At 36.6% G+C, this 20,376-nt stretch overlaps 1 protein-coding gene across 4 annotated transcripts in view; it reads left to right on the top strand.

Moving 5' to 3' along the window:
• LOC126762724 (glutamate receptor 1) overlaps positions 1-20,376 on the top strand; it is a 149,320-nt gene that overhangs the window by 109,515 nt on the left and 19,429 nt on the right. For all 4 annotated transcript variants that reach the window (XM_050479684.1, XM_050479686.1, XM_050479683.1 and 1 more), the window contains exons 13-15: positions 1,823-2,283; positions 12,444-12,688; positions 18,443-18,818. In XM_050479684.1, coding sequence (XP_050335641.1) covers positions 1,823-2,283; positions 12,444-12,688; positions 18,443-18,818 — 1,082 coding nt within the window. The remainder of the gene's footprint in view (positions 1-1,822; positions 2,284-12,443; positions 12,689-18,442; positions 18,819-20,376) is intronic.

The raw sequence follows: 20,376 nt of genomic DNA on the forward strand, positions 1-20,376 counted from the left end.
TGGACCGGATCGTATAAAGTTGCCTTTAATTCGCTGGATTCGTTGTAGAGTAGTCTTTCTTAGTAGTTCTTAGTAGTTTCTTATAAGCAATTATTGTAAAATTGAAAAATGTTTTATTTTCATTTTTGACAGTAATTTATCATTGAGCTATACGCAATGGTACAACCGGCCTAAACCTAGTACAAAACTTGGAAGCTTTGAGTACAGCGATCATACCATACCTCTTTATTGAATTTGTTGAAGTATCAACATACATTCCTGTATCATATAAACTATGTTTTTGTTATACATGTAAATTTTTTTAAGAAAGAGAAGCGAATAGAAGACAACAAATATAACCTTACAAAACCGAACAGATGCCGATTTAATTCTTTATTCAATTCCTATGCAACCCTTTCCTAACAAATTTTATATCTATAAGTTATAATAAGTTGGCCCATGGACTTTAGCCATAAAATCTGATGTTTGTATCCCCACAAATATTTTCTACCACGTCTTGGAACACATTACAGTCTTGAAGAGAATTTAATTTCGGATAAAACTGCCACATTACTACTTAGTGTTACAGGTTTCATGAAGAAGGCGGGTTTTTCTTTTAAACTCGCTTAAAATTATTTTATTTAATGTGGAATAGAATTAGTATGCGGTTTTCTTTCCTAATTAATTTTGCACCGTTGCAGCTTTCATTTGTTGATAGGCGTGGCACACGGAACTAATTTAGACGACTACTTACGAGACGAGTACTAAATACATGTCTCGTACACGTAATCCAAAGAGTGTCTGCTTTGAAGATCGTTTTTTGTTTGTTCCTGTATATTTTTGCTGTCAAATATTTTAGCCTAAAATGTCTTAGTCCTTCCAATACAGATTAGCCTAAAATCAAATGGCTGTTACTTACAAAACAAAACCGCTCCAGCTGCTGAGGATATTTTACTTAAAATCTATTATCCCTTTGAAACAGATAAGCCTAAGACAAAAATGTTGTTTCATACGATCAAAGTAGCGCAAGCTTTAAAAGTTTGACGCAGAAATTCACACACGAAGGTCAACAGTAAACAAACTTTCAAGCCAAAATATTCCCAGCAGGCCTGTGAGCCTTGTGAAACGGAGGCATGTAAATATTTGTTATGTGTTTGGGGCTTAGTAGATAAAAACTAAAAGCGGAATACCAGCATGCCCCAGAGCGGCATAGCAGCCAAAAAAGAAGAAAATATCATGTGAAAGCACCCAAAAAAGAATAGCAGATAAAGAATGATGATACGAAATAAATGGTGAAAATTCCAGCAGATATAAGAACGAAGTGAATGTGTGACGGCCAAACATTCCTTGGCACATGTGGCATTCAGCGCACGTAGGCCTCCGAGTAGGCTGAGCATGTGGCATGTGCCTGGCAGCGCCTGACTTTATGCGGCATTCAAAGTGCGATATGCGGCATTCACAGGCGTCCAATTTAATAGTTGCAGACGGCCTTTTCGTTAGCACTTGCACAACTTTGGCATACATATATACAGACATACACGAGTATAATCAATGAAGCAGACACAATGACCAACGTACACACATTCATACACGTAGGGGAAGAAACAATGTGAATGAACGCTTGTCATTTTCAAGTTGTATGCAAATACCTACAATCAACTGATAATGCCGGCATGCACACAAATGCACAGACAGACACAAATACACATACAAACACAGACTCTTTTGATATATGGTATATGTATGGTGGCCAGCTACATACACGCTTGCTTTATCATTCCATCATTCTCTATTATTACTTGCCCACATCTTGTCATACTTCAGGTTTTCTCTTTTCCGGCAGATTCGCATGCACATCACGATCAAATGGCTAATCAACAGCCACCTGGCATCATCGGCGGTGTACCTGTGCCCGGTCCAATGACCGGTGCGCCTAGTGCCACGGCTAGCCCGGCAAATATTGGCGTAGTCGGTGCTGGTGGTGTGGCCGGAAGCGTTGGCCTCGGCTCATCCGGCAATGTAGCGGTCAACGAGTTTAGCATTTTGAATTCATTTTGGTTTGCCTTAGCCGCTTTCATGCAACAGGGCTGCGACATATCACCGCGTTCCATCTCCGGTCGCATAGTTGGCGCCGCTTGGTGGTTTTTCACGCTCATTCTAATTTCATCGTATACAGCCAATTTGGCAGCGTTTCTCACTGTCGAGCGGATGGTGACACCAATCAATTCACCCGAAGACTTAGCTATGCAGACGGAAGTGCAGTATGGTACGCTCTTACATGGCTCCACCTGGGACTTTTTTCGGGTAAGTACAATGCAATGCATGTTATATAAAATATGTACTTATGTTGTGTGGGCAGATATTTAACCTGAAGGTTTAGCTGTACCAGGGACACCGAATTCGCCTTCACTTGTAAATATATATAGGCCGATGCAACAGTTGTATAATGCAGAAGTTTATAATATATGTATGTACTCTGATGATGTGGTGGAGAAACTCGGCAGTTTCCTTACGTCCAAAATAAGAAAATCTACAATATCCGTAATAACGAAATTTTGTGTAAGCTACTTTAAAAGTAAAACATTACCAATTTGTAGTTGTTATAAAAGTGCACTCACCTTTTATTTCTTCACTTCACCACTAATAATAAAAATTAAATAAATACCGAAAAAAGGAGGGGGGTTTATCTCTCCTTTTGGATAGTTATACCAAATAGAGGTTTTATTTAACCAATTATGAATATAATACACGGATTTTAAGTTAAAGTAAACTATTTAATAACTCGGTTGGTTTCGCAAAAGATGACGGCGGTATGAAAACGTATTACCGATTGCTGATAATGTCGCAAACGAACTAAAAAACAACTCGATCTGTTCATCGGTCCTTCTTTATTCCCGTTGGTGCTGAATCGCATGGTGTGATTGTGGTTGGTGTACATGTGTGTAGGTGTCGATGTGTGGTGCTCTCATGAGTAGTGTAGAATGTGGGTTGTAAGCGTAATGTGGTGAGTGTGGTGAAGGTTGCGTGTCAGTGGTGTGAGTTTGAGTGGATGTGGTGTGCTAATGCGGTGTGTGTGTTGAGGTCGGAAGGGAGGATGCTCATTTATACAATAGTGTTGTTATATTTATCGGCGGATAGCGAATTTCTTTCTGGAATTTTAATAAAAAATATTTTCCTCTGACTCTGTGTATCAATATATTATCTGTTTCGTAAATGGAGCTATTCCTATAAATCAGTCAATTATTTTACCGATCAACATTTTGTTATTATCGAACTTCTTTTTCTGATATGCTCCACTAATTGTATTAAATTGAAATAAATAAGTGATCAATAGAATTATTGAATATATTTAGTAGATTTACAAAAACAAATACCAGATCAGTTTAAAAAAATATTTATTAAACTCCAGAGAAAATTAATTGACAGAAGATTGTGATGTAGATTTTTCAACTTAAGCGGCTTAGACTCCAATAAAAAATATATCAGAAAGACATCTCACTATTCAACAGTCTATGGGAAAAAACTTTCTATTTTAACAAATAACTCCTAACATTTTAGTATAAGCGAATTGAGTCTTTTATCAAACAAATATTTGTACATATGCAAGGAAATATAAATCGGCACCAATGGGAATGGAAACCACTTTTTAGGAAACTTATTTAGTTAACATCGATAGTATTGAGAAAGTAGAAACTATGCTCAAGAAAAGATAGAAACAAAAGCATTCATTGCTACATTTCGAATTTCGTGCCCTCCCTGCGCTCACATTTCAACATCCAATCACTTTAAGGAAGCCTTATAATACTTATTCTTGCAAGCAGAGCACACCCTAGTAAACGCTCGGATGCATCCAACTGCAGGTCACAGAATCTATTTATATTTAAGTTTTCATTAACCAACTGTTCAAGTGCATGTAACATCTCAATCTGCAGTAACAAGCGTACTCAGGTACAAATAGTTTTAATTATTGAATCAACCTCAACTTTTCATTTTCCGGTACTCTTCTGTAATATGGTATGCAAATAACATAATGTAATTTCCTTAAACATTGTTTCGTTGTGACACATAGCACTTTCTTTGTGAAAAGAAACCAGCTTAAAAATTGTCAGCAAACTGCAATATGATTCTAGATCCTACAACCCTAAAAATTCCTTTCAGTGCTTCCGAGCCACCATTGCTTCCTTTGGATTTCAACGGTATCTCTTTGCTGAAGAGAGTTTTTACTTAGCAGCAATTTTTTCTTATTTTCCACAGTCATTTTGTAAATGTGCAAAATCACCTCCGAAATAAAAGTCAGAGACGCTGTTATGAAGACTCTCGAGACCTATACTACTGCGTCATAATTGTACGGCTGTCTGTGTCAAGCTATAGCGTACACATATAGTAAATAACTTTTTTTATAAATCTAGAGTTCACTTGCTGAACGTTTACTCATCATAAAAACCATGATGGATTTTTTCCAGTACTTTTGACTATAAAATTATAACTCCATAGCTTACCTTTCCTATTATCTATTGTTATCTTTAACATCAGTCTTTGTATTTTTATACGCTGAACAGGGTATATTAAGTTTGCCACGAAGTTTGTAACATCCAGAAGGAAGCGTCCCTATAAGAAGAGACCCTATAAAGTAGTATATATATATTATAAATGATCAATATGTTGAGCTGAATCGATTTAGCTATGTCCGTCTGTACCTCTGTCGATATCGGACCACTATAATCAAAATACAGAATATACCTTTTAAACTGAACGGTCGGAATAAGTTCTTGTATGGAAAACTTTCACATTTGACAATGTATCTTCAAAAATTTGGTATAGATTATTTTTTGAGACAACAATGTAATCTCCAAAAAACTTGTTCAGATCGGATTACTATAGCGTATAGCTTCCATGCAAACTGAACACTTCTGTGCAGCCGAAATTAACGTTTTTCTTGTTAGACATATGTATGTATGTATGCCTGACTATTGGAGCATGCAGAACGAAATTCAATATTAACTATGAGTTTGGTATCGAAAATAGTTTTATTTACAATATATACTCTATATAGAATATAACAATTTTTAACAAGAAAACGTGATCCATAAGTTGTTAGCGGATTTTCTGAATAGACACTACAAATTTTCCTTGCAGCACTCAATTTCATTTATCAAAATACAGAATATTAATCCTTTTAAGTACTCTCCATAACCACAGTTGCAAACTACTAAATCCCAAAAGCTAGAAAAAGCATTTTTTTAAAAACAAGGAGCACTCATTTTTTAAAATAAATCACAAATATTTTTACTTTTGCAACATAATGTTGAAGAGTAAAATAGTTTTGTTCACCTAAAACGAATCTAGATAGATATAGGGTTATATAGAGTATATATAAATGATCAGGATGACGAGAAAAGTTGAAATCCGGTTGCCTGTCTGTCTGTACGTAACTTGAGTTAAACTTAAGACATCTTAATGAAACTTGATATGCGCGTTTTTTGATAAAAAAAAAAGTAATGAGATCGTAGATAGGCGTTCTCAGTCACTGCCACACCCACAAAACGCCATAACGGAAAACGTATAAAGTGTCATAAATAAGCACTAAATTAAGATATATAGTAAAACTGTAATTTGGCACAGGGGATCGCGGTAGCAAGGGGCACCTGTGAAAAAAACTAAAACAATTGGCGATTTCCTTCTAATATGTTTAACTTACACCTAAATCAATAAATCAGTATCCAAATGAACCGACATGTGAAAACAAATGAAATCGCATGATAACATCCATCACTCGCTGTATAACGTTACCGTTGAAAACTACTGAATGTGCGATAAGTCATGTAAAAACATACGGCAAGATTGAGATATCTTAATGAAGAGAGCTTGGTATGCGCGTTTTTTGGATAAAAAAAAAAAGTGAGATCGTAGATAGGACGTACTCAGACACTGCCACACCCACAAAACGCCATAACCGAAAACGTATAAAGTGTCATAAATAAGCACTAAAAAAAGTTAAGATATATAGTAAAACTGGCTTTAACAAAAATTAAAAAATTGGCGATTTCTTTACTGCCCGCAACAAAAGTCTAATATGTTTAACATAACGGTTGTTTCCTAAATCACTAAAGCTGCAGATATCCAGGGTTATATATACGCAAATATTTAAAATCAGGGCGACGAGTAGAGTGAAATCTACCGACGTCCGTCCGTGAAAACGAATGAAATCTTGAGTAAAAATGATAACATGATCATTCCCTTGGCTCCAACGTTACCCAAGTTGAAAACTACTGAAAGCCCTAAAATGATAAATCGAAAAAAACATGCGCCAGAGACATTAAACTTTATCCGAGATAGTATCAGAGAGCTTCATGGGAGCCGGTGTGAAAATTGGATGATGGGTGAGGCACGGCCCACTTTCAGGGCCAATATGTGAGTATTCTCAATAAAATTGAGAATGGGTGTTTTTTATAACGGTGCGTATTTGTGCTTAGAATCAATAAAATCGGGCGTTTTTTAAAAATTGAAACTCGCTGTTATGGACCAAAAACCAGCTCAGGAACTACTAGACCAATTTCAATGAAATTAATTAATGGGGATGACTTTATGTACAACCCCGCCTTCTTCCAATATAACGCTATTTTGAATTCCGTCTGATGCCTTCTCTGTATAATATATACATTAGCGGAATAAAACTTTACAAAATAGTATTTGAAAAATATGTAAATGTTCGATTAAACACAACTGTTGTACAGTAGCACTTGTTTTCATAAATATATTTAGCAAAAGTTATATATTTTAAAAATTTAATGAGACAAAACTTTTCGCTGATAACAGTCAAAAAACCTTTAACGGTTTATAATAACTACAGGGTCAACAAACAAGAACTGCGTTATGACAAACTGACATAAAACACTCAAATTTGGTCGAAATGGGTTCTGTTTTTTAATGCAAGTAATGTTATGCCATTTATGATTTAATCAAACCAAACTTTGCACGAGGTTTTCATCCTCATTTTAAAAGAAATAAGGTTCGCTGATGCGGCCATGCCACAATTCACAGGAAACAGTAAATTTAAATTTTTGGAGATGCCATTGCGCTTTCGGAACCATAAATGGGCCCCATCTGAGGAGATGATTTTTCGATAAATGTGAATTTTTGAATAATTTAGAGGATGTGAGGTAGCGTAATATTATTTGATTTGGATTTCATTGTACCAAACTGAAATGTGATACAATGAAATGACAAGCCTTTCTGAACACACTGACAAATATATATTCGTAAACAAACATGGTCGTCAGCTGTCAAAATCACGTCATACCTATCGGTAGACGCTGTATATTGTTTTTATTTAATCAAAAATTACTGGAGAGACTAGCTTTTTATAAATATAGTAATGTCATAGGTTAAAATATTTCGAATTATATCATGTTATGAAATATCTTATTATTAAGCTATCGTTTTTGTCGTTTTAATGTTCAAAGAGCTGCCACCTATTAAGGAAGATAAATTCAGTGCAAATAAAGAGTCCTCAGCCTGACAACCAAGCAGTTGTATGTATTTACACATTTATTATCGCAAATTAAACTTTCAATGTTTAATGTAATTGCTTGTTGATTGAAGACGAGGAAAACTCGAGTAACTTTTAAATTCACTCAATAATTCTCCGAAATTTAAACTTTTAAAACTGTAACTACGTACATAAATAAATATTATACATGTACATATGTATATCTCATGATTTTCCAAGCATTGCGGATTGGAATGTATTAAGGCTTATGGATGCCCTGAATACAAACTCACATGACCACTAACGGACATTTTCCGATATACGAAATATAGTATATGCATAAAAGTTTGTTCGCAAATATATATACATATGTACACATGCAGAGCTTGTAAAATTTAATTTGATCGATATGTGTGCACATCCGACCAGTTTTTGCTACACTTGGCTTTGATATTTCGACATATTTGAGCAATTTGTGATGTGATTTCCCCTCATGGGTCATGTTTTTCACTCGAATCTGCTTGCACATGACAACATTACGCCCTATACACGGGAGGGGGGTGGCTTGTATTTTCATGGTAACTGCGTTTTTAATGAATAAAAATTCAAATATCTGCTCAAGTTGTCAAACATTTTCAGCCCAGTCAATCTTGCACTCAAATTCACTTTGGAAATTTCTGTAATAAAATTTTTCTTTGATTGATTTACGCTGTCATGGGGTGTAATTGCCTGAAATCAATATCGGTCCAAGGAAAAAATATGGAAAATAAAACTCGCCGAAAGTGAGCTGGGCCACGCTGTCAGTACAAATGACAATGCCAGACAAGCTCCGAGAGACAGACAAGCAGTGGTGAGTGAATTCGAAAGGACCGTGCGAGTAGGATCATTGCATTGGTGAAGTGTACCCATGTCGGTCATATTTGAATGTGAAGCACACACACATGATGTGCAAGTTTAGTTACAGATGTTGAGGGCATCAAAGTGTAGAAATGTATGTACAAATGAATGAATGATGGGAGGTACTTTCCATGATAGATTCGAGTATGCCATATTAGAACGAAATCAGAAAGCAATGTGAGGTTATATTGAAATTCTTGGAATCTTCGGATCATATGAGGGCAATCTCGTTCCATTTTTCTTGTATACATATATGTATGCATGCAGAGCTGCTAAAACTCTTTATGAGAAGCGAAACTTTTTTCCATGAATCCTTCTTAAAAGCACTATGGTCCTAACAATGTATTAATATGAAAGTCTCATGCTAGCCTTTGTCGAACTGAAGTTTTAATAATCTATTCCACATTTCGTGTAGATATTTGCCAAATAAAAAAAGTTTCATACAATAAAGTGATTTTTGTGATGATTAGTCAGTTTGTTTTGCAGCTATATACCATAGTAGACCGATGTGAAAAATTTGTTCGGAGAATATAGGACTGACTTTGAGAATAAACTATGTATGTCAAATTTCGTGAAGATAACCATATCTTATAGTGGTTCGACATCGGCGATTTTGTAAGCGGTTTCTTGGGAAGCAAAGAACGTGGACAAAATTTCAGATCGATATTTCAAAAACTCGTCTCAACTCGTTTCCGTGATCGATTATATATACAATACATACATATATATGTATGTATATATAGTATCTAAAGGGCTTAAGCTGTTTCATTCTGTGTGTTAAAAACTTTCTGGCAAACTTAATGTATATACATAACTTGTTCAGAGTAAAGAAGTGCAATATATTTTTATTACCATGCTAAAAATCAAACTTTTTGAGCTGGAACACTCTTTTTGATTATCCTCTTAAATATTTCGCCAGAACTAAGCTTTAAGCAGACATACCTTATACGAACCAATACAGAACTACAATTTTGGCAATGGCAGTGCACGTGGTTGTCAACGAAGATAAAAAATTGGTGCAATCGCAGTGATGCTCTTAGTTACTGTTGCAGCAGTAGACTGTCAAAAATAATTGCACAGCACATCATTCAGTAGTCAACAACTTTTTGCTGCAACTCGTCAGCGCAATGACGTTACACAGAATTATATTTTTTCCTTGGCAATAAGCGAGCGCAAAATCATCAATACAATGTGCATTCGTATATGACATATACATACATATACACGTAGTATGGACACCATGCTGACTAAATCACTCCAGCGAAAATGTCAAATTCAATTCACCATTTCATTCGCAACACACGCTGGTAGTAATGTGTGAAGAAAGCGCCTCGGAGTTGCCGAAGTGCAATTGAAATAAGTCGTTAAGTATAAATTTATTTGCTTTAAGCGCCTTAACCCTGCAAGGTGTCAAATTTATATATCAGATTAAAATATCGAATTTAACCTCTCAGAAAAGATTAGAGCACATTACTTCATTGTATATGATATAAACTATTATTTAAGTTAATGCTTACTTAAAGGCTTTTAGCGATTCCATTTCTAGTCCACATTCATGACAACGACATCAAAGCCATAACAACCGCGTCAGTTCTGTTTTCTGCAGGTTGGGCAAAGAAGCGAAGCAAATGGGTCTGATAAAGCACGATGGCAAGACAGAATATCTCTTTTCATTGAACAAACAGTCGTGACTTGGGTTCCACGTCACTGTTGGCAGTCATAACTTCGGAGTCGTAAATAATTTCGCTTATTTTGGAACCGGCATTAACACCAACAATAACGTCTGGCTCAAAATCCAACGCAGAATAGAGAGACGTAAAGTCCTTTCTCGACGAACAAGGGCCAAACTCTACAAGTCACTCATCATCCACGTCCTGTTATATAGTGCAGAGGCATGGACGATGACAACATCTTATGAATTAGCGTTACGAATTTTTGAGAGAAAGTATCTGCGGAAGATTTATGGTTCTTTGCGCATAGCCAACGGCGAATACGGCAGTCGATGGAACGATGCGCTGTACGAGATGTACGGCGATACTGACATAGTTTAGCGAATCAAGAGGCGGCGGCTGTGCTGGCTGGGTCATATCGGCCGAATGCCTCCACTCCGTTGGAGAGATTAGGTGGAGAAGGACTTGGCTACACTTGGAATCTCCAATTGGAGCCAAACAATGAATAGGAAGAACGACTCGTGCGCTGTTGTAAACTCGGCTATAATCGTGTAAGCTGTGTCTACGCCAAGAAGTTCATTTCACTTCTTTACAGTAGTACTCTTTATTGCGCTATTGCGCAAGTAAAGCGCTAAACGTTTGTTCTCAGACAACTAATGTCACATACCTTTACAATCCCATTGTTTCTTTCTCCATATTATTGGGCTCAATATTGGCGTTACCGTTGCCCAATTTTTATACCGGTTTAATTTCTATTTTACTGTATTATTGTATTCCTCCAGCGGGCAGGGAGCCGAATTTGCAAACGGTAAGGTGTCGTTGTCGTAAGAAACGACTAAAACCCAATATACACTATGTCTGTTTTTGAACTTGACTGGAAGTTTCAGCATAGTCTTGTCAGAAACAGTGTTATAATACTCAACTTGAACTGATATTATAGACTTTGAATGAGATTCCTTCACTGAAAAGTCAATTGAAGTTCAAGCGACACAACCAGTCATTGAGTTTGATGGGTGCTCTACTGGTAGTTGCAAAAACTACAAGGTCTGACCGGAGACTTAAATCTGGTAGCACGGGAGCAATTAGCCCTTGGTGTTTGCTCCAATATGCTCATTGGCTTGATCCATTAGGGAGATTCCTGGAGGCTGCGGTTTAAACCTAAAGGCAGGTAGAATTGAAAATTCAAGTCAGTGTGGAGTCGCACTGCGGCCGGGTGCCGGACCGATAGCACGACAGAGTTTTAGATCGGCCTCGAACTCGACCGAGATGGAAAGGGAAACAAATAATGTATTACTTGGGGCACTGATCAACGCATTGTTTGATCTACATATGTGCTTTTAAGCACCGTAAGGTTGGGCCGTGAACGACAGATACTCACGTAAAATGCAACGACTGTTATACAAGTACTATTATATATCAATGCCTAAGTCTCATGATTATGACTTTTTCGTTATTGCACTTTTAATAGTTTTATCATGACCATTATGTGTAGGATGGTCGTGACTATTCTATGGCATTTCATTACTGCAATTTAAAAAAACAAAAGTTTATAAATAATTAAGCAGATGAAATATTGACACTAAGTTTAATTGAAATGGCTACCTAAGGAAAAATTATCCAGTATTCAAAACTTTTCAATTTATATTACATATTGAGCTTTAAATTCCCTACTAATGCTCTCTTTGGACACTCACCTATAGTAAAACCAAATACAAAGACACAAATGTCTTTGGACCTAGGCAATGGAAACTATTTGGAAAGATTTCGTATATTTCATGGCAGGGAGAAATTTATTAATTTAATTGAATTTGCTGCCCCACTCGAATATCGCCACTAATGTATGCACGTGGGTAGGTACCCATAAAGGTAACGGGAAATTTCACCGGCTGACGCACACAATTATTGTGCGATTTAATAAAATTCTACAAATTCTTTTAGCTTTTTATTAATATTTGCAACCTCCCAACGGTGCGCGCTATTTGGCCAACCGGAAGTTTTTAAGATCACTCTGAAATTCTTTATCCCGGCAGCTCTTTCTGGCAAAAGCAATGGCGTCGCGAAAGCAATTTTCAGCAACCCGCTGCTACGTGTAAACATATGCTCAACTATGTATGGATGTGCAGGCATACCTGTAATGCATTGTGTGTGGGTGGAGCACACACACACCCGTGCATATTCACGGCGTGGGTGTGCGGGCACTTCGTTGTGTAAGATTAATAGGAGCGAATTCGCACATGTGGCGGTGTTTGTGCTTCTTTAAATATTTAAATTGGTGTGCACACATACTCAAGGATGTTCTTGCAAATAATGTATTTATAATGAATTACTATAGATATACATACATATGTGCATACAAATTTATTATGTATGTAAATCATTTGTTGTGCCGTTTTGTTTCTGTATTTCAGCGTTCCCAAATCGGCTTACATAACAAGATGTGGGAGTATATGAATTCGAAAAAGCATGTCTTTGTGAGCACATACGATGAAGGCATACGTCGAGTGCGCACATCAAAAGGCAAATATGCCCTGCTGATGGAATCGCCAAAGAATGAGTATGTGAATGCCAGAGAACCCTGCGATACGATGAAAGTCGGACGTAATCTGGATACGAAAGGATTTGGCATAGCAACACCGATTGGATCGCCTTTGAGGTGAGTATGCGAGATTGCATATTTATTTAAGAGTACGTAAATTTCGGTTATATAACTAATGGGTAAGTTGAGAAAGCATTGGCGAAATGCGCATACCAGCGAGCAACCCGAGCACATTTCAATATTTGTAGATAGAGCTTTTTAATCTGAACTTAGCATGTAAGGCACGTGGACTGCGCTTGAAGTCTCACAGAGATGGTTTTGTATTTCGAGAGTGTCTCGTTTTTCAGAAGATTAATTATTTAGCAAGTAGGCACTTGGAGGAAATGCTTTCTGCGAATTTATCTATACGTTTCAGAAATTCTATGCTACCAAGCCTCTGAAGTTCTCAGTTCGCACTTATACTCAAATCTGCTAGACATTTGCGGAATTATAATGACATAGGTAAAAAAGGTATTTTCTTTATAGTTTAAGGAAGCATAAACCGCTAAACCTAACCTACTCCCAACTCATATCCCTCACACGGAACCAGTAAGTATTACATACTTCATGAAGAGAGAGAGACTTTAAGTCTCATCTATCATATAGACTGTCTGACACCTATTATGCTGATATGACTTAGTTTTGTCATAATTAGAGCTGACGCTTCGCTGATAGCTTTCCATTTAACAGAAGACTGATAGATAAGTGTTATCAAATGTTCCACCGAAAAGTTACGCAAAGTGAAGTTTTTTACTTTTGCGTTATATTTGAAAAACGAGGGTATTGAAAAAGTACGTGCTCAAAGGCTTCTATGTATGCACTCTGTGCATATCGGACAGTACGGTCTAAGGTCGTGATGGAATCGGAACAGATAGCTTCTAAAGTATTCAGTTTACTCAGTATGTATTTGGATTAGGTGCAAGTCTAGGTCCCCATGTTGCCAATCTACCCAAGAAATGATCCGTCCGAGATTAGGCTGTGGGTCCATCGTCCTTTGGTAAAAGTCTGCTACCGTTGCTGACACAATGTGATTATTTTGGTTCTCTCCCCTTGTTTCACGCCTACAGAGAGCTCCGATAACTGGTTCAATCAAGCGAATTCGTATGCCTCGATGTCAGTGCGCGGCATACTTTGTTATATTCACAGCTAGAACTAACTATATTCTTAACACCCCTTCGTACACCAAGTTCCATAGTAGAGGGCCTAAGACCGAGTTTTGGGGTACTTAACTCGAGATAGTGTAGCTCTGAGTGCCCACGTCCCTGTCGAACATCAATTTTCTATTTTTAGTTACTGCGAAGCCCATTTTTCATATAAAGCTTTGGTTATATTTGCCCACTTTGCGGAGTCAAACGCATTCTGCACATTTTGCAGTATCAAAACTTCTTTTAGTGCGTCAATAGTTTTTTGATTTTTGTTTCGGAAATATGGTTTAAAAAAAAAACTAAATATGTAATAAACTAATAAGATGACTAAATTAATAGTATGGCATAGAATCTAGCCTAACGACAAGGATTTCCATTATGTTTTATAAATGATTCCGCACAAGTTGTCGACCTTCGAATAAATTTCTTCCGATACGGCCAATTTTCAACCACTTGTACCGACTTTTGCAGCAATTGGGACCGTATGTCTGCAATAATCTCTTAAAAAACATCAATCATTACAACTCTTAATAAAAAGTAGATACTCTAAATCACATTGGTTTGAAGTATAATATTGAAGATGTACTTTTTATTTTAAAAGTAATACACATTAAGCAGACGGTGGTCTCTTGAATTAGAACTTCTACAAGATGCTGTGAACTCTACATGTTTATCTACTAGAACCGTTGAAAATTTTTACGCTAGCAAATACTTCCTTCCCGACAGTTATGAACTTTATTTTATAAAACACGGCTGACCCCGCAGTCGTTGTCCTGCGTGAAATTATGTGTTTAAAAATGAAAAAGTTGAATTTATCATTTCACTTTTTTCAATGTATCGCAGCTTGATAAACAACATTTTTTGGTTTCTGTTCCGGTGTATAGAAAAGATGGTTTTCCAAGTCGTGAGCAGGCCACGTATATCTGGCCGAGTGAAAAACATAGCATTTCCAAATGTATACCATACACTATGCGACTATCCTTCTGTCTCAAATGCAATTTTCACTGGAAACTGAATACGTTTGAACTGAAATGGCAAATCGTTAGAACTCAGAGGAATTCGTAGAATCAAGCATTCTGCCCCTTTGTATTCGATAGCTGCGTCACAATCAGTCAGGTTCCATTACACAGTTTCGGCGCCAGAAGATTGTGGAACATAATAACGACAGATCCAAGTTTGAGGCGCAAATGATGCGGTGGCATACCAAGCCTATTCAAATAATTTAGAAATTCCACGATCGATCGATTTGTATGAGCGCAAGTCTCCCGGAATTTGACTTTGAATCTTCCAGTTTAAGTCAACAACATCGGTATTTTTGGCAGCTAACATTGCGCGTGCACTTAAGGAATTGTAGTTACGATAATTTGTCCAATGTCCGAATATTCGTGATGAGTTCATCTTTGGTGAATTGGTAAAGGGAAGATGGAATTGATATCAAACCACCGGAAGTATCAACCGGAATTTACCCATTTCCAATTCTTAGCGAATACGATGTAAAATGTCTTCGGCAATGTCATTTTCGTTCGTATTGCATAATTGACGCTAATTTGATGGCTGATCATCGCGAAAAGTGTGCGAACTTCATTCCAGTGATTATCATGTTCCAGCAATTGTAATTGTAATTGTATGTATAACATCAAGATAATTCCGAATAGAGCAAGTTCTCGCAAACGGTTCACTGACGAAAGTTGAGAAAAAACTCGTAAATGTTAATTTTGGTGCTGGGGGTGTTTTCTCTGTCTGTACGTTTTCCGACTGTTGTGCGTCTCGCAGTTAATATGGAGAATGACCAAATAGTCTATTTCAACACTGTGTTGACAGTGTCGGAAACAGTCGGAAAACGTTCATGAATCGCAAAAGTAAATATCATACAAAGCGCTTTATTACAGTTCACGTATCGATCGTATCGTTCAAGATCAGTAACCGCTATGTTGCTTCCTTTGGTGACTATTTTATCGATTACACCAAACTGCAATATGCAACATTGATATGACTTTTGAATGTGAATTAGACAACAGTGGCGAATATGGTTCGATCCATATGTTGTCGACTTCGATGAGTTGTTAACTTCGATATTCACGCCTCTAAATTTAATGCTAAATGTTCTGCCATTGTCATCTGGTGAGCGACGCTGATACTTTGGATATCCATCATTTATAGTTTGTGTTTCCGAAAGAAAAGCACCTGGATAATGTTTCGTACATTTATTGTCAGACATACAAACCGAAGTGGTATTGTGATGTCCGTAAGGTACATGAACCATATTGGTTTCGTATAATTCTGCTTCTATCTCTGGATCAGGAATTTCCGCCGAAATGATTTCATCAATTTGATTTGGTGTAACCACCATCCAAAGAAGAATATGTGCGTGTGACAAACCTCTCTTTTGCCACTCAAAAGATTACATCCAGCATCTAACAGCACCACATATACGTTGCTTTAAGATAAAGTTTACAAAACATCGCAACTGTTGTTTGAAAAGTTGTCCTCTGACATCGTGACGATCGCTTGCTGATTGCCCGCGATCCATAATTTCATTCGTATGTCATCGCATCCTGGGAATACTCGGTCATGTGCCATGGGTTGTCAATATACATACTTATGTTGATGCCAAAACGAACGCGACCTCTTCGTGGCATCGTAACAAATTTCAATCTGTAATTGAGCACTTTGTGTGAAACACACATAACGTTTTCACGGAATAAATTTCAATAATTTTTTTTTGAATAACCGAAATAAAGAAAGCAAACGACAAATTTGACAATTGAAAAACAAAAGGGAAAAAGTTGAAAAAAAAAATGTTTGTATGAAAAAAAGTTATTTTTTTTGGAATTGCCCAACTTTCCGACTTTTCCTCACGAAAAGCATACGGTTTTTTTATTTCTAAACTTGGTTCAGCTGTTCTCGAGCATTAGCGTTACTAACGGGAAAAAGAAAAGAGCTCTTTTTAGGGGTTTTCCGGCAATTATTCGAATCCATCCTCGAGCCTCAACGAACATTTTAAAAAAGGAATTGGCAAATTGGTCCAGGCGTTTTTGAGTTATGCGCCAGCATTTAAAATCATGGTCGTTTTTATTTCCTTTTTGAAACTGTATTTGAAAATTTATTTTCTTCATAATTTTTTTTTTCGGAAAATTTTCCAGAATTTTCTTAAGTATTCTCCTTGTTTGGGCGGAGACCTGTCCGAATTGGTGGTAATCACCGAAATCGGTCCAGGCGTTCTCCAGTTATAAGCGTAGTAACTAACGTCACTTTCTTTTATATATATAGATTAAACTGAAAATTTAACATAACAAGTAAAGGTAAATAACTGAAATTAGTTAAAAATACAAGGCAATTACAAATCAAATTCAAATTACTTCAAACTCTTTATAAAAAATCTGCTACATTTGTCATGAAAATGAAACCAAAACTAACTTTGCAACTCTCATTTTTCGAACTATATGCGATATCGATATTGATGAAATTTGAACCTAGGCTTATCATATCATGGAGAATTCTATGCTACCAAAAATTTGCGTTCCTCTATCTGGGTTGTCAGCAATTTAAGTCCCTTTATTGAATCACCCAACAAAGCCTTTTAGTAAAGGGTAAGTTTAAGGACTTTCATGAAATTTTTAAATGCATATACATACGCACTTAAATTCCACTCAGATCTGAAAACTACTGAAACAAGTTTTGTTTTGGGCAAAAGTGAGATTAATTTTTTGCCTTACTTCCGAAATTTTGCGAAATAATTTTACATCATTTCTCATACAACTTATACTCGTATGCCTACTACGTGTACGAAATTATACCGACATACTCACGCCAGTGCACAGCTAACGAGCGCGTCTTGTCTTGCCACAGCCCAATGCACGCCTCGCTAGATGGCTGGTGGCAACTTCAAAGGCTGACTGCTGCCAACAGCAACAGGAACCAAAGCAGTCAGCTGTGCAGGCAAGCAAAATGTTGTATAATGTATGCCAGTGGAATTTCTTTATTAAAAATTTCGCTTTTAACATATGTGTGTATGCATATATGTATGTATGAATATATATTTCATAATTTGGTATATGTGCGCATAAATATATGTATGTACATACATGTATGTTATATAGGTTATGCTTGATTGAAACTACATAATGCAAATAACTTCTGCATATATGTGCCCCATACACCTTATATACTAAGGCCTACTGTTATCCTTCCGCACTTTCAATGAAATCACTTATTCCTCAGTACAAGGCATTTTTCGTATTCAATACAATTAATTGTTGTCTGCTTGGTTATTCTAGTTATTCATTATGCTATTTTCTTCTTTGTTCTTTTCATGCTACCAAATGGATATGCAACCATCAACAACAACATTAAAATACCACACACTGTTTGGCACAACAAAAAAATCACCAACTTAACGGGCATTCATTAAAAATAACTAAACTTGCACACACACATAAAAACAATCAACTAAACTACCAATCCTCCAACACTTTTCATCCCACTAACCTCATGCAACGGCAAACTTTTGCAAACAACACGACCCACTAACCTCATAAATCCGAAACCAAACCGAACTATTTAAATATCTATTGGTCAACTTTCGGCATACAAATGGATTCCACACCAATTTATTTGCTCCAATACTTCTCATGCACAAACACACATACATACACACATTTGCACTAATTTGGCCGACGCCACACAGAGATCCGATTAATTTGGCTGTGCTATCGCTGAAGGAGAATGGTGAATTGATCAAATTGCGCAATAAATGGTGGTATGACAAAACTGAATGCAACCTCAACAAGGACAATCAGGACACATCACGCAGTGAATTGTCATTGAGTAATGTGGCTGGTATATTTTATATATTGATTGGTGGCCTCTTGGTGGCTGTCTTTGTGGCTATCATTGAGTTTTGCTTTCGCAGTAAAGCGTCCGCACAAAAAGCGAACGGCTCCATGCTGAGTTCAGCGTCCGGCGGTGGTTCACATCAAAGGAATTCTCTAACAGATGCCATGCATTCTAAAGCGAAATTGACTATTCAAGCGAGCAGAGAATATGATAATGGTCGTGTTGGGGTAAGTTGAAAATGTATTGTATTGGTCGCCATTAACGTTTACACACACATGCACATTACATACAAATATATTACTATATTATGTGAATGTATGAATTTAAAATTTAAAAGGGATTAAGTATTGTTCGATATAAGAGTGAGATTTTAACCGAATAGTAATCGGTGCAGAATCATTTTTTGGTGTTTAATTTGCGATAGAATAAAAAAACCGAAAGAAATTGAAAGCACAGCGGTCGCATCAGTAAATATTGTGAGTTCTTTAAAAAATATTTCACAACAAATAACATACAAAAGGTTGAAATGAAATAAATATTATATGGCGAATTCCTTTTGATAACGCAATTAACAAACGATAATTTTTTGGAGACTAATCTTAGAAACGAAAACACTCCAGCTCTGAAAATATTCGACGCAGTACCCGCCGGGGGAAGCAGAGGAAGAGGAAGACCTCCACTCCGTTGGAAGGATCAAGTGGAGAAGGACCTGGCTTCGCTTGGAATATCCAATTGGCGCCAAGTAGCGAAAAGAAGAAACGACTGGCGCGCTGTTGTTAACTCGGCTATAATCGCTTAAGCGGTTTCTACGCCAATTAAGAAGAAGAAGAATCTTAGAAAAGATTCTATCAGAAGTGTTTATATACTTATACACATAGTTTCTGTATAAATGTTCCATGAATTTATAACCCAATAGCTGTCAACCTACTGTAGGTGGCTCTGAACTTTAGTTGTTTGCCGAATTCGATAGTTCTTATACCACAAAAATTATTGTAGAAATACCTAATACAAGTATATCAAATAAATCGACTGGCTGCTCAGTTGCCAATGACAACTAACAGATTTTCATGTTTAGTTATGTGTAACACTAATCTTAGTGTACGATTTTCTTCTTTTCAGTTGTCATTCATAATAGGGGATTTAATATTCTTAACATTGGTTATTCAGAAAAGCTCATATTATAAAAACCAAAGAATATTTTGGGCAAATAAAACTTTTAGAAATAACTTTTGGTACAACTGCTTTAAAATATATCTCAGTCTTGGCGCTTGCGTATTTATTTGCGGTATGAGAACAAAAGCCTGATGCCTGAGGGTCAGAACAGAGACACAAGCAATTCGAATCGCAATTCAAGAAAGTTTACAATCATTTTTAATTACTTGTTCCATTGAAAATCGGTCGAATATGAACTCGCATGGAATTAATTCTTCAGAGCTGACAAAAATGTTTGTGAACAATATTCCAATTTTCTCATTCAAAGATTTACGTCTATGCACCTGCATCCATGCCTAGTTCCCTATTTATAATAATTTTAATGACATTTTTTGCTGTAACCGTTCCAGTCACTTCTGCTAATATGATACGCTGTTATTGCCACGGTACACACTTAAAAAATGTGTTATCAGCATCGTCATCCAGTGGTAAGAACACTTCGGGTTGTCTAAGTCTCTTTTGATTCATTTGTGTAGGTTTTCCATTAATTTCTGGGTTCATATCCCTCTATATCCTTTGATCCATCAATTTCGCCATTATGTTAGAGTTCTACTCTAACCTCCTGCCATATAT

The sequence above is a fragment of the Bactrocera neohumeralis genome, chromosome 6, assembly GCF_024586455.1.
Source record: "Bactrocera neohumeralis isolate Rockhampton chromosome 6, APGP_CSIRO_Bneo_wtdbg2-racon-allhic-juicebox.fasta_v2, whole genome shotgun sequence".
NCBI classification, from domain to species: domain Eukaryota; kingdom Metazoa; phylum Arthropoda; class Insecta; order Diptera; family Tephritidae; genus Bactrocera; species Bactrocera neohumeralis.